This window comes from Grus americana, chromosome 7 (assembly GCF_028858705.1).
Source record: "Grus americana isolate bGruAme1 chromosome 7, bGruAme1.mat, whole genome shotgun sequence".
NCBI lineage: Eukaryota > Metazoa > Chordata > Aves > Gruiformes > Gruidae > Grus > Grus americana.
In genome coordinates, this window is record NC_072858.1 from 13,944,049 (window position 1) to 13,958,539 (window position 14,491).

At 39.4% G+C, this 14,491-nt stretch overlaps 1 protein-coding gene across 2 annotated transcripts in view; it reads left to right on the top strand.

Annotated features, from left to right (window-relative positions):
* Positions 1–14,491, top strand: part of STN1 (STN1 subunit of CST complex) — a 46,202-nt gene that overhangs the window by 21,857 nt on the left and 9,854 nt on the right. For both annotated transcript variants that reach the window (XR_008577893.1, XM_054832117.1), the window contains exons 5-10: positions 520–591; positions 2,397–2,558; positions 3,835–3,946; positions 4,693–4,855; positions 11,376–11,498; positions 12,086–12,158. Coding sequence is in view for 1 of the 2 variants with exons in the window: in XM_054832117.1 (XP_054688092.1) it covers positions 520–591; positions 2,397–2,558; positions 3,835–3,946; positions 4,693–4,855; positions 11,376–11,498; positions 12,086–12,158 (705 nt within the window). In the remaining variant the exon portion in view is untranslated. The remainder of the gene's footprint in view (positions 1–519; positions 592–2,396; positions 2,559–3,834; positions 3,947–4,692; positions 4,856–11,375; positions 11,499–12,085; positions 12,159–14,491) is intronic.

Genomic DNA, 14,491 nt, shown 5'->3' on the forward strand with positions numbered 1-14,491 from the left:
TATTAGTGTGGAAATCAGTGTAGATGGAGGTAGCAGCACTCCTAGTCTATTCACATGACTGTATCCCTCAATGTTGAAGTGCTGTTTTGTCATTGTTACAGCAATGCTTCTGTGTTTTGTGCCTGGTTTCCTATTTTAATTTGTCTGGCTTCAGCTTTCAATACTGATTCTTCTTCTGACCTTGTCAATGAGATTACAACCCTTTAGTATCCAATACATGTACTGAAGCCTCATAATTTAAATTAGTGCTTGATCTTTTTTTTGAGAATATACCTGTTACTTTGCTGACTGTGCACGTAAGCATGGTATCTGGTGCTGAGCTACTTTCATGACTGAAATGACTGTGGAGATTATTTCAGAGGTATAAGTAGGGGTTGAGCACCCACTTTCCCTTTCAGACTGGTTGAAATGAGATATCCTGGGCAGTCATCTCCCTACATATCTGTGTATCTTTGCTTTTTGGAACCTGCTTTCTTACTCTGTAATTCTTGCTTTTTTTTTTTTTTTTTTTTTTTACAGTGGATGACAGTACTGGAGTTATAAATTGTATTTGTTGGAAAAATCCCATGGTAGCAGAAACATCTTTATCAGGTAATTTATCAAATAAATAATTCCTCTTTTGACTGTACATTTTGCTCGTCTCATGTTTTGATCATTAGTAAGTGGTGAAACTTGCAGGAGAGCAAATTCAACTTTTTTAAATTTTTTTTTTTTTAAACCATCACATCCTGCAGCCTGGGCCATTTTGGGAGTTTTGGGTTTTTTTGTGTTGCGTCCAATGGTCACGCCAATAAAACCACTATGTTATGACCTGTCATGCATTTTTCTTATCTGAGTAATATGGTATCTGAGTTCTATGCTGTGACATTGTTCAGAAAATCCTCCTCTTATGGTTCTTCTTGTGACTTCATGTAGTGAGGAAGTAGGCTGGAAATCTGCCACATGCCACAGCTTCTGTTTCCAAAGTCAATCCACTGACCAGCAACCTGATCTGTGTTCCCCACCCTTGTGATAGAGTGGTTTCAGCATTCATCTTCTCTTCTTTGTTTGCAGTCATATTCTCCTGCTCATGCAGGATGAGTAGTAATGAACTCAAAAGTAGCTTAAAACACAGTGGGAGGATGCCAGCAGTCTTTTATCACTTGTGAAAGTTCTAAATGTGTGGAAATTGTGCATTTGAAATGAATATATTATTGCACTCAATAGCAGAAGAACTCACCAGTGTCTGGCTTTCTCTTTGCTTTTTCTCCCACCATTTCTCATAGATCAAAGTATGGAATACTTTCTACTTTGGACCTTCTTGAAAGCTCATGTAGTAGATTGACAACTCTGATATGGAGCTGATGAAATCCTACTGAAATAAATGTTACTAGTGTCATCTGCCAGTATTAGGCTTACATACGCATAGAACGGGGAAAGGAAAGCTTGATGTAAAAGTAAAGAACTCTGTCTGTGGAACAAGCCCATTTACACAGAGAGATAATTCATACTTAAATATATTTAATAATGATATGACAAGTGGTATAAATGATCCCAACTAGAATCTAGAAGACAGCTCTCATTTTTAGAGATGTGATGGTGTGGCACAGATTTCCAAAGAAATAATGGGGACCCACAATCAAATTAGTTTTTTGCGAGGAACTTAAATTCGTTAAAGGAATTGCATGAAATACTGCTTGAAATAGAATGAGGACCCAGAACGCTTGTTTCAGCCTTCTGTACTTATTTTACATGTACATCAGTAGTGCTTGAATGGACACTATGTTTGTAATGGAAATTAATTCGTTTGTACCTGCTAAAGAAAACAGCTCCTAGGGGGCACAGGAAAATTTCTTCCAGCCTATTGTTGTTGTGATCAGGGATATTTGGATTATTAATCAGGTTTTAAGTTATGAAAAATTTAGTCTCCTTCAAAGGTGTGTTACCTAAATGTGAAGTTCTGTCAAGTTGCATTCACTTCAGTGTAGAAATCAAATTGCATCACATGAATACTTTGGCCCTACCTCAGATGACTCATTCTTCTTTTATGTAAATATTCAACTGACTTTTCTTTTCCCCTCTCATCCATCTTAGTATGACAAAATAAAAAAATGACAAAACTTATTTCAAATTAATGTTTCCATTTTGCAACCCACCTGTGACATTTTCAGTGGTAAATCAGTATCTCCTCCCTTTTACACTTTCCCCAGGTGAACTATTGAAGTAAATATAACACTGTAAACTGACTTTGTCACCCAAAAGTTTTGCTACTCGGGACACATGGTGCCTGGGACCTTACCCCTTTTTTAGTAGTAATATGACTCCTGTGATGCTTAGGTGTTTGGATAAATGCAAAAGGACAGTCCTCTTGGCCTTAAGGCCTGATCTCCTTTCCCCCACTTCTTCACTTCTTACAGGTTGTCCAAGCACACCCAACAGTCTTACTGTGCTTGAACAGATGAAGAAACTCCAAGAAATGGTGAGCCAGAAAACCCAGCTGGAGATTGGGGATGTTGTCAGGGTCAGAGGTCACATCCGAACCTACAGGCAACAAAGAGAAATTCAGGCTTCATGTTTTTGTGAGTGTTATGGATCCATGACACATGTAACTTAGCTGTCTGAATTTGTGAAAAGACCTAAGCTGCATGTAATTCATTGAATAATTTCCACTTTATTTTCTGGCATCTCATTTTTCTAAAGAGATTTTAATCTGTATGTCTTTATTTCAATTTTAGCAGCATAAAGTTAGAAAACACACAACTTAATGTGTAAGACCAGATTGTCTGTAAATGTGGCATTCCTGGAAAAATCTATAAAAGATGACTAGCGTGCATACAGGAATGCTGTGCAGATATTGTGGCTGGGCATCTGTGAGAGTGGCTTGCTCTTCAATTTTCTTTCTATTGAAGTAGAACAGCCAAAGCCCATGGGAAGGGAGTTGGTGACCCTTGGTGAGTTATGTCACACTTCATCAAGAGCGTTAGCTGCTTTGGAGAAACAGTTGCTGTTTGTTGCAGCCTGTATAATCCATTCCATGGGCAGACAGCAGTGCATGGGTGCATTGTACCACTGAAGCCCAGGTTCCCCTAAACTCTCTGGCTCTGCAGAGTGACTGAGAAGTGTTTTTCATCTTCAGTCACTGGGGCACAGATCTGCATGCAGGTGCTGCCCTGTATCGCTCTTTGGGCAGCAGCGTTCTGCAGCCCACAGTTTATACCCTAAGAGCTTCCAGTTGCGTAACTTCTCTGTGTGTGAGCTATTGTGTAAGAGTTGGTTTTCCCCAGTGAAATCTTTCAGAGACAATACTGAGATGATTCCTTTGGTGGGGGGAAGCCTGTCTCTTTAAAGCCCTGTGTAGCTCAGTAAAAAGTCTATAGATTTTTCAGGTCTAGCTAAAATCTGAGAATTCAACCCTTCTTTCCAGACAGAAGGTTTATGAATAATAACCCATTCAAGGGCTGGTATTAATACCAGTGTTTCATCAAAGGAGAAACACGCAATTCAAATAGCCTCTAAATTGCTTTCACTTTGGCCCAAATAAAGTTCCTTACTATGTGTTAACTTCATCTAATGGATAAAGACTGCTGAAAGGTAAAATAGATCATAAATTCTAGTTAAATAAGTTGTCTTACAAAAGCATAATCTGCAACGCACCACAACAGGTCAATTACCTCCTTGTAAACTGTAAAAGCAGGAGTGGCCTTTGTAGTTTTGTTTTTATAAAAACAACAGTGAACAAAATTTGCCAATTTAATACTGGCATGTGAAGCTCTGTTGTGCTGCCTCAGGTATGCTTGCTTGAAACATTGGTATGGCAGTTCTGGCCAAGTATGTGTGTTCTTTTTGCTGCACCAGATAAAGTGGATGATCCTGTGTGTGATGTTCAGATTTCAAGAATGCTGGAGCTCCCCTGTCTCTATAGAGAAGTTTATGATAAACCTTTCCAATACCCCAAGGAGGGACAGAGGTAAATGCAGTATCCAGACTGGTCTTGGGGCGAAGTGTGGGATTTTGTTATTGTTTATTTGTTATTGTAATAACTGTGGAGAAAGATAGAACGGGGCCTGATTGTGATTTAGACTCTGCACAAGCATACAGTAGCAGCCTACTTTTCTCCCAAATAATTGATGATCCATACAGATGAGCTACCTGTCCATAATCTGAGAAAAGAAATATAATGCTGAACCAAAGTGAATATTAGGAAAGTAGTACAATACTGTGTACAGGCCTCTTGCATCTAGTCTAGAAAGCTGGGGTTTGGAGCAAGATTTTGGGCTGAGGTCAGCAGATTAGATGTTAGAGTTTTGTTTCATGTGTAAGGATAAGGAGCTATTCCATCAAACTTCTGCTGCCTATGTCATTGTCAAATCACAAATACATAACCTTAATAAACTGAGTCAAACACTCATTCCTGTATTCAGTGTAAGGGTAGCTGGAAGCTTATTGGCAGGTCTGATGCATGTAGTGTGGTTTCAGAGATTGCAGATCTTAAAAATCACAACACTTACAGCACATGATTGAAGAGGAACTAGATGTTTACTGCATATAAAAATGGTCTGTTTTAATTAAAGAATCTGAATTTAAACTCTAAAGGACAATAAAATACCTTTTGACCTTTGAAAACCAGTCTGGAAGGCTAACTTTAGCTAATTGTTCTAAAAAATGTTAGTAGTATATTTCTTGCCTTTTGACATGTTCTGTGTATCCTTGTAGTGGCCTGGAGCATCAGAATTTCTCAATCAATATGCTGTATGAGAAAGTGAAAAGCTTTCTATTAGAAAACAAAATCCAGACCTTTTACCAACAGGAGCTGGAAACAATTGATACTCTGGTGTCGCTGGCTGGTGTGCATCTACCCAGTCTCAGCTGTCAGGAGGTGAGTGAATGTAACTGTTTCAAGTTTTTAGTGGGGAGAAAATAATAGAGGCTGGTGCCTTCAGAGGGTTCAAAAAACACAAGTGCTTTAGCTTTATGCATGAATTTTTTACAGAGCTTGAGGAAACCTTGTCACTTGAGACATATATATAAAATTGGACTGAAGAAAGCCAGATGAGAAAATTCTGTTGTTAAGGGTAATCTTGTATTAGGGCTGAGTAACCTTACAGTCTGCAACAGGCACTAACTTCTCTAGGTCTGTAAATAGTGGTGGTATCAGAAAAGGACATCCCTTTAAGGTGCTTGAGCTGTTTGGGACAGATGTTTGAGATCCTGAATTTGATCAGGAAAAGGAAGCACAAAGTCTTTGTCTTGTTTCTCATTTGAAGCTCAATATATTAATAGAGATGTAGCTTTCAAAAGGAGATTGTAATGAGTGGATGAACAGTGTTCCCTGCTACATGTTTCTCTTGTTGGAAGTCCCTACTTGTGAAAGGCCATGATTGAAAGGATCAGAAGGTGAGATTTAACTGAAATCAGTTTACATGCAGTTGTGTGTAACCAAACTGTTAAGAAACATTCTGGTGAGATAGTATCCTCTTGATCAACTGCAGAATGGGAAACAGAACAAAAAGCATTTTGTAAAATGGTTTTATATTACTCTGTGTTATTTGGATAAATTGCAAACCTCAGTTGGTGTGAAGTGGTAAATTTCTGCAAAAGTAACAGAGTTATGGCTTTTACCATGTTACCAATGGCAACTGAAACTTACAGTAGAGGGTTGTGACTCACTTGTTTACTTTTTGGTTTTGTGTAGAGAAATAAATCATGGCAGTCATTTTCACTGCCTGATTCTGATAGGTACTGTAAAGTTAAGTGCTATGTTATGTTAACATCTGATGTTTGTTTAATTCTTAACCAAAAAAACCCAAAAACCCCACAAAAACCAGTCCCTTGTAGATGAGGTCAAATAATAATGAAAAAATAGCTCTATTCCTGTTGGCCTCGTTGAACTGCTTCTGATAGCTGCTTCTTGATAGCTGTTTCTTTTATTTTTACTACATGTGTTTTTGCTGTTTTCTTTAAAGCAAGCATGGATATAAACAATAAGAGGAGCTATTCTCGTTTTTGACAGAAAAGTCCCAATGTGGGACAGGGTGTTTTTTCTAAACTAGCTGGAACAGTATTAAAAGTTCCCAAACACTTTGCATTAAAGGAAGTAGTGTTCATTGTGACTAATATTGGAAACTTCCATCTCTGAAGTTTCAGCATTTATAGGAATATCAAGATGAATAACTTGCAAAGCCATTTAAAGTAGGAACTGATGCAGAACAAACATAAAGGCACAAAAAAAAAATCAACCAAAAAACCAAGCCAACACAAATAATATAGCATCGGTGGTGTTAGCAGTCATGAGGAGCTATCATAATAATTAATAGTTGCTCCTGACCCTGATGCAAGGGTATGAGTATGTGTCCCAGGAATTTGGGCACACAGATGGTTATTTAGAAATTGCAGTTCTCCCTATTGCCCTCTGGTATTAATTCCTTGCAAAGAGGCTTATGTATCTTTGCATAAGAAAGAACCTGCACTTGTCAAGTGACCTGAATGCCTTAAGAGGAATGCCTAGTAATGCTCTGGAAATGCATTTCATTGTTCCTCTGCTCTGTCTCTTGAAGGTGTGCCTCTTGTAATTGGCAAAGGGTCAAGTACCCAGTTTGATCCACAAAAATAAGTGTAATGGGTCTGATTTCTGTCCCTTTTCCTTTCTTCTCCCCTCTGTAGTCTTCCATTTTAGGTCGCCTTGAGACTAAAAGGATAAAGGGTGCTGCTAATGTGGAATGATGTTATTTCATGCCTGGGCAGGAGCTAGATGAGTGGATCAAACTAATTAGGCCACACTGCAATATACACACTTGTGCACTTCTTGCACTTTTCCTAGATATGAAAGGATGTATAAGTTTATCTTTTTATCCTGATTCCAGTGCTCTAGAGCACAGTTACTGTTAAACTCTTTTCTTGCCTCTCGCTTCCTTTCCCTGTGATCTTAGGGGATGTGGTGCTCCCCTTTCATCTCTTTCCCAACTTTTAAAGTACTTGCACAATACCTAGTTCCAGTCCTAATGGCTCCATGGCAGTGCAGTCTTCTGGTTCTTCAGAATAAATTTCCCTCTAGCAGATGCAATTCTACCTCATGGCAGAACTCTAATCATGTCCTCTGCTCAGACATATACTAGGGAACATTTAATTTTATAGTCTACAGAAGATGGGTGAGAGACTTGGAAGGCTTGGTGTTTTTAAAAATAATGAAAAATTAACAAATCTGTTACAATTTTTAAAACCAGTGGAGCTTTATTTCACATAACCAGTGCTCCCTCTATCCCTAAGCTTTAGCCTTTCCCTTATCCCTTAAAACAAATTACTTTTGAGGCTGGTGGGGTGAGTATCTCAAGGAAGACTACAAGCAAAAAACCAGAAAAAGTTATCTTGTGCGTAGAGAACCTTAAAAGTGTACTTGCTAGACTTAGGCAATTATGTTTGGCAAATGGACAAGTCTTTGGTTCCTTTTTTTATAAAGAAAACTACATGTGAACTTGATCCGTCCAGTTTCTCAACTGGAATAGATATGACTTGCAACCAGCCAGTCTTAATTAAGCATTTTTATGCACTTCTTCCATGCTTAAGCTACAGTGTGTGCTATGTTAGTATTACCATTGCAGTTTGTGTATGTCACTAGCTTGGCCACATAACTTGGGTTGTGCTCTCTAGATTCTGCTGTTTGTACTTCTCTTGATTTGAATATTATCTCAATGTCAGCAACAACAAGTAGTTAAAGCAGGGAGGTTTACAGTGTTGTTCATACTTACTGTACATACCCTGTACATTGTACTGTAGGTATAACATAGTGCATTATACATTCTTGATTCTATGTGCTTGTCTTTCTGCCTCTTGAGGAAGCTTCACTGCTACTTTAAATAAGTATATTGCAAAGCTTATTATAGGACTTCAGGACTGACATGTCCAGAATCACTATTACTAAAATTGTCACCTGTCTAAGCCAAGGGTTAAACATTGCATGAGAAATTGCAAAGGGCAATTCCATGAGTAGAATCACGTGTGTAGTTATACCAGGAAACTTTAACACCATCAGGGTGTGTTGTGATTCATAATGAGCCAAAGGTTACATACTTTCAGTGTTTTGAACAGACAGATTCCTGTACCACTTCATTCTTTACCCTGTTATTGATTGTACAGAGTTTGTCTTGTTTTAAACGTCTGAGAATAACTGGTTGCACAGCACCTGCCCACTAAGCTGTGTGAGATCCATCAGATCTAATATGTTGATTAAAATACCAACTTAATTCTGGAGACATGGATTCTTCTGTTGGCTTTGCTATAGAGTCCTGGGCTGGTCTTAGAAGGGAAGGTAGTGATGGTAAAATTGTTATTTAATAGCTGCTTCTCTCTTTGTGAGGGGGGGGAAGGAAACATGTTTTGCAAAAGTGATGAATGATTTTTAGATGCTCATGTGTTTGGATGTTTAGCTTCATTTATTTGAAAAGGACCTGATTTGGGAAAGGGGGGGGACGGCGGACGACCCCTGCTGTCAGCACTTCAGGGAACGTGAAATTGTGCACCTGGAAACTAAGGCGTGCCAAAGGGGGGCACTTGGCAAAAAGAGGTGTGAACATTGTGAGAGGTAAATTCAAAATCCAGATTTGAAATTTGCTGGTGCTTTGGATCAGCAGTTAAACTACTTAATATCTGTGTTTCTCAGATGAAAGGCTTTGTAAAAGTAAAGTGATGGCTAATAAGCTGTGTCTCAGAAGGAACTATGTTAACAGCTACAGTACATCTTTATAACTGCTGAAATGCAAGCATTTTTCAATCTCTTGCTGAAATAAAAGCACAGATGTGAAATCACATAGGATTTCGTAGTCCTAGATTTATTCTGTCTGTAGCCCCATGTTCAGTGTCCTGTAGATTTCTGCTCAGTAGACTAAATCACAAGCTTAGGTATACATTGGCTCTTGAGGGGAGATCCAAGTCCAGAGGAAATGAGGGCCTGGTTTAGCATAAAATAAAGTGATAAGGTATTGGGAAGAAGTACTACTAACTTAAAAATTTGCAGGATGAGATGCTGGAGATATTTTGGGTGGACCAAAAGAATAGATTAAGTAATTTTAGACTGTGTTCACAAAGAAACTCTTCAATTGTTGCTTTACTAGGAGGGATGGAGAGGATGAGGCACACTAGGAAACACTAGAGCACACTAGGAAAAAAACCCAAACTTTTTCTGTCATTTCAGGATAATATTAAAACCCCTGAGCACACTAGGAAAAAAACCCAAACTTTTTCTGTCGTTTCAGGATAATATTAAAACCCCTGAAGAGGGCAGGAGCCCTTATTTGTTCTTTGGGAACAGTCCTTCTGCCATGGAGCCCTTTCCCTTGGACTCTGCAGCACATATGAGAGGGTGCTGATACGTAGCAGCTGCTTGCTTATTTTCTTGCTCCCAAGCCTCCCTCTCTGCCTTCACTCTGTCAAATCCTTTGCATTCTTAGTGATTCTGTTTCAGTATCCATCCAGGCCGAGCTGTATGTCAGTTCACACAGAGTCTGTTTTTAATTATCTCCCTTTTCTGATGGGATCTCACTGTTAAGCCAAACTGAATAATTATTGTGCTGCTTTGGAGATATTTTTATCTTTTTTCTCCCCAAATGTTTGCTTTCACATTAAAAATTGATCAGAGTCTTGAGGTGGTTGCTTTGCTAGCAGTTTCCTAGATTCTCAAGGATTTATTACTGCATTTGAGCGAAAGGCAAAGTCTCTTCATTTTGCATGTGGCTATGAGAATCTGCTTTTCCATGAGAAAATATTCACTCTTTACTTAACCCTTCCTGCTACGTTTTATGTTTGTTTGTTCAGTTCATCAGAAGAGGCACTATGAAGAGAAATATGATTATGAAAGTATTAACACTGTGACTGGAATGGTGTCCAGATGTATGGTCAAGTTTGTAGTTAGAAGCAATATCTGTTGTTGTCTAAACTGATATAGCCGTGGCAGACACGGGGACAAACATTTGGGCACTGAAGTCTTTCAGTCTGGAACAGAAGATGAAAACTGAACTAAGCATAATAGCCATTGTTCTATGTTAATTATCTCAAACTATTAAGCAATTATTTTTGACTGTTGATTTGAGAGGAAAAAGGTAGCTTTTGTGGGACAGAAAGAGAAATGTGATTATTGCCTGTTGAAATATTGAGGATTAGCTGGAGGAAGGGAATAGAGAAACTTTGATGCACACTAATACCCCTATTGGATCTCCGAACTATTCCCAGTTAGGTGCATCAGCTTCCAGGCTTAGAAGCACTCAGTTTCACTTGCAACTTGCAAATGGATCAAATGAATGTTTTGTGAAAAGAGATTCTTCCATTGCTAATGTGGTGTCTGTTTCACATATTAATGTGAATTCATTCTGGTGCATGATGGTTGCCTGTTTCACTCCCAAGGCTTCTGTGAGTGCATCTGGTGAGTGAAGTAGGATATGTGAAGTCTGATACTTTTGTTCAGGACAGGATGGGAGCATTTACGGTGATAGTTGAAGAAATGGCTTGGCAAATCTTGCTTTGGTTGCTCTGGTGTGGTTCTAGTTATCACATGTTGGTTTGTGGGAAGCAGTTTAGTTCAATTCTCAAAGAAAACCACAGGGAGCACAACGTGCTATCAACAGATGAGGAAACAACAATTGGGGAGTTGAAGCAGTCTGTGTAGATAAATGGGAGGGGGGTTGAAGGACATAGTAGGACACATAGAGATGAAGAAGAGCAAGTCCTGGTCTTACTCTTATCTACCCATCCTTTTTCCTCTCCACAACTGATTCTGTATTTCCTTCCACTTCCCTAGCTGTCATTCTACTGTCTTAGCTCTGTTCTGCTTCCAAACAAACTCTGCTTTTCCCTGATTTTTCCTTTCCTTTCCGAAAAGAAGGGGACAAGAAACAAATACTGTTCTTGCCAGTTTCCTCCTTTTCCTTGGACACTGCCTCAGTTTCAAATCAGAAGATGGGCATCCAATCCCCAGCACTTGAATTGTTCCTGAATATCACCTGACAAAGCACTGATCTTCCTATCTTCCTATCCTTATTACCAGGAAATCTCTAAATATGAGCAAAGCTTGATTAGCTAACCAGTCAAATGCTCTGCGAGTGTCACAAGCCTATTCCAAAAGGGAGTTCTCAGTACGTAATCAAATAGCTGCTGAATACAAAGAAGGCAGTTAGGAGATTGTATTCTTAAGGAACCATAAGCTTCTGGTGTTTGGTTTTGGTTTTTTTTTTTTTAATTCGGGGATGCCAGTTCATACATAACAGATATGATTTGTGAATTACTAAATGAAAAAAAAGTGTGACAAAATCACCTGAAGTTCTCTTGCTCTTGAAAGCATCTGAAGCTTTTCTGGTAACTTTAGTTGAGCTGAGATTTCTCACTATCTGCTTCATTCCTTTCTTCCCATCCAGGTGAAGTCAAAAAGTGACTCCAGTTCCAAAAGGATTCACAGTGTTTTTAAGGAAGCAGTAAGGATGCTACAAGAAAAAGGGATGGTTTTCCAGAAACCTAGTAGCTCCAAGGACTTATACCATGTAAGGAACTGAGCTGTGATTGCAAACAAGTTCAGGGTATGACTTTCATAGTCAGTAGAAACAGTAGAAATGTTTCAGAAACAGTAGCTGGACATCCAAGTGCTATCTGTTTACTCAAAAGTCTTATCTGCAGCTTACTTCACCGTCGCTTTTACCTCTGTATCACCCACTGAGTTGCTCTTTGTGTAACTCAGCACCAGACTTAAGCACTGCTGCTGTTCCAAGCGCTGTGTTCCCTGGGTTGCCAAACTGTGCCCTGAAGCAGCTGAGCACACTGAAGCTTGGGCCCTGGGACAGTTCTCTTATCCAAGTGGGTTGAAACTTGGTGTTCTACTGAGTTGGTTGCCCTCCTTTGGGTTGAATTCTGGTATATCATGTTCTTCACCTAACTCATGGATGCTGCTAATGGTACTAGAAAAAATAACTAAAGTTTTAACATTCATTATTAATCTCGGAGGCAGTATATAATGCAGGCTGTAGTTATGACAGTTTAGAATATATCATGGCCTTGGATTGCTTTCCAACAGTCATGCCATCTACTGTGAAATAGACTGCTATAAATTGTCAGTTTCTTCTGTTTTCTCCAGGTGACTGTCCATGATAAGGAGCTGCTTAAAGTGACCCTTGATGTGATTAAAGAAGACTGTCGAAAACCCAGGCGTAAGTACCAGTGTGATCAGGACTCTGATGAGCTGGTGCTGATTTATTGATGACAACATCTCCTCCTGCTGCTGGATTAGATATGCTTCTTGTCCTTACCCTTGAACTCGAAGCTAAGTTGCTGGTATAGCTAATCAGTATAGCTAAAAGCGGGAGTGCAAGAGCAACTTCCTGTGAGCACGGAGAGGGAAAGAGCAGGTGTGCCCAGCAGGAAGCAAACCTCTCAGATCTGAAATAAGCAGCCATTATCTTAGATCCATATCTTTTGAGAATACTTAGCTTTTGGGAGAAACCAAACGTAATGGGGTTAGGTCAGCACCTAGCAGCTGTTGCTTTGCATGCTGGATAAGTAGCAAATCTTGCTAGTTCAGTTTCTACAGGGGAGTTGACACAAAAGTGACCCTACAGAAAGGTGAAAACCTTGCCTCCATTAAGTCAACAATAAAATTTATTTAAGTCAGTAGGATAGTCTCTGTAGATTTTAAGCTCAGGTGGTTGTTCTTTGCAGGTAAGGATTTCAGTCTAACAAAATCCACTTCTTTTCAGACAATGTACCTCATGTGGCTTCTGAGTTGTCCCTGTCCCTCAAGCCTATTGTGTCTTATTGCCATAGTGATAGCTCGTGCTTGACTTGAATGTCTGCTAATTACACAGGTACATTGCTACAGAGTTTCTTTCAATTCATTGGGCAGAATGTCAACAGGGATCACCTACTGCTGGAGTGCAGCTATTTGTGGGGCAGAATGCACTTTAGTACAGAAAAGATGCCTGATTAGAACATAAGGCATATAATCTTAAATTGCTCATATCCTTATACTATCATAACTATAATAATGCTTGTAGGACCTGGGATATGGTAGTTATCCTGCAGTCTAAAAAGGCTAAGTGAAGTAGTATTATTTCTGAGTTTTCAACTGGCTACCTTAAGCAGTGGTACAAATGTAGACAGGGTTTGTAGGTGGAGGTAAAAGTTCTGTATCCTTGGGGGAGGGAGGGAGTAGATGTTACTGGGCATGCAGGTGAAGATGGGCTTATTTGCCTGAGGCTGTTTCAGTGCAACAAGTTACCATATCACATTGTTCTATTGTCTTTTATCCAATTAACAAACACAAACATCTTCTCTGTAGCAGTCAAATCACTCCTCTGCCCATTTTATACATCAGCTAGTTCTCCTTTTTTTTTTTTTTTTTTTTAAATAATTGTGCCACTGTAAAGGCCAGAACCTGTATAAAGTTGACACAGAGCACTGAGCGACTGCCTGGTGTTGAACTCCCATCTTGTGCATTATCACACTGGTAAAGTACTCCCAATGCTCCATGAGAAGTTGGGAAGTTCTTCCTTCCAGTCAGGAGGAGTCAACATCAGAGAGAAACTTGTAGATCAGGCACAGAAAGAGAGTCCTGAGTCCTCAAAGCCATGTTTTCCACAAAGCAGGTTAAAAATAGCAACTGCTTTACAGAGCCTCTTGTTCTCCTTGAAATTTTCCACCTACTTCGTTTCCCATTATAAAGAGGATAATTTCCAGGTCAGTGTCTCTTTGCTAGTTTTCAGAAGGACCATTTCAATGTCCTGGTCACTGGTAATAGAAGATTTTGAGAAGGAAAGCCAAGAAGCTTCAATCAAAACCAACACGGTACTGCGGATATTTTGTTGTCACTGAATGATGCAAGAGCGCAGAGCTCAATGTAACTGTCGGCCCCCCTCTGCTGGTGGGATGAGTCTTAGCCACCCACTTGGCCTTGACTAGTGAGCAGGCTCGTAGTGAGAAAATACAAACTGGTAATACCTCATGGGCTTTTGCTTGTTTGTTGCAAGAAATTCCTACCCATTTTCCTTCAAGAGTAATATTAATTTTCCATGACAGGAAGACTGATTTATGACAAACCAAACTCTTCTCTCCAATGAGTTACTTCTCTGCCAGTTTTCAAGGCAATGCCTCACCCCATTGCTTTAGTTGGGACACATTCTCATGCCCAACCCAGCTGCCTGAAACTATTGTACAAATAAAAAAATCTTCAGTGTGCTTAGTTAGAGCTCCACAAACTCTGATCTGTAATATGCGTACACAACAATCCTAGTCCTTGGCTCCAGTTGTAATTATAAACAGCCTGATCACATTTGCTCTGGTTTTAGACTTAGATGAGACTAATAGTAGAGAGGAAAAAAACCAGAACCTCTTGAAGTTAAATTTAATATGTCAAAATGGACCCTGTGTGATATGTCCACAGTGGGCAAATAGTAATTGTTCTATAACTTTGTCCTCTGATATTGGTAGTCAAGTGAGACAGTTAATCACAGCCTGGCTTACCTCAACTGGTAGCCAAAAGCTAGAA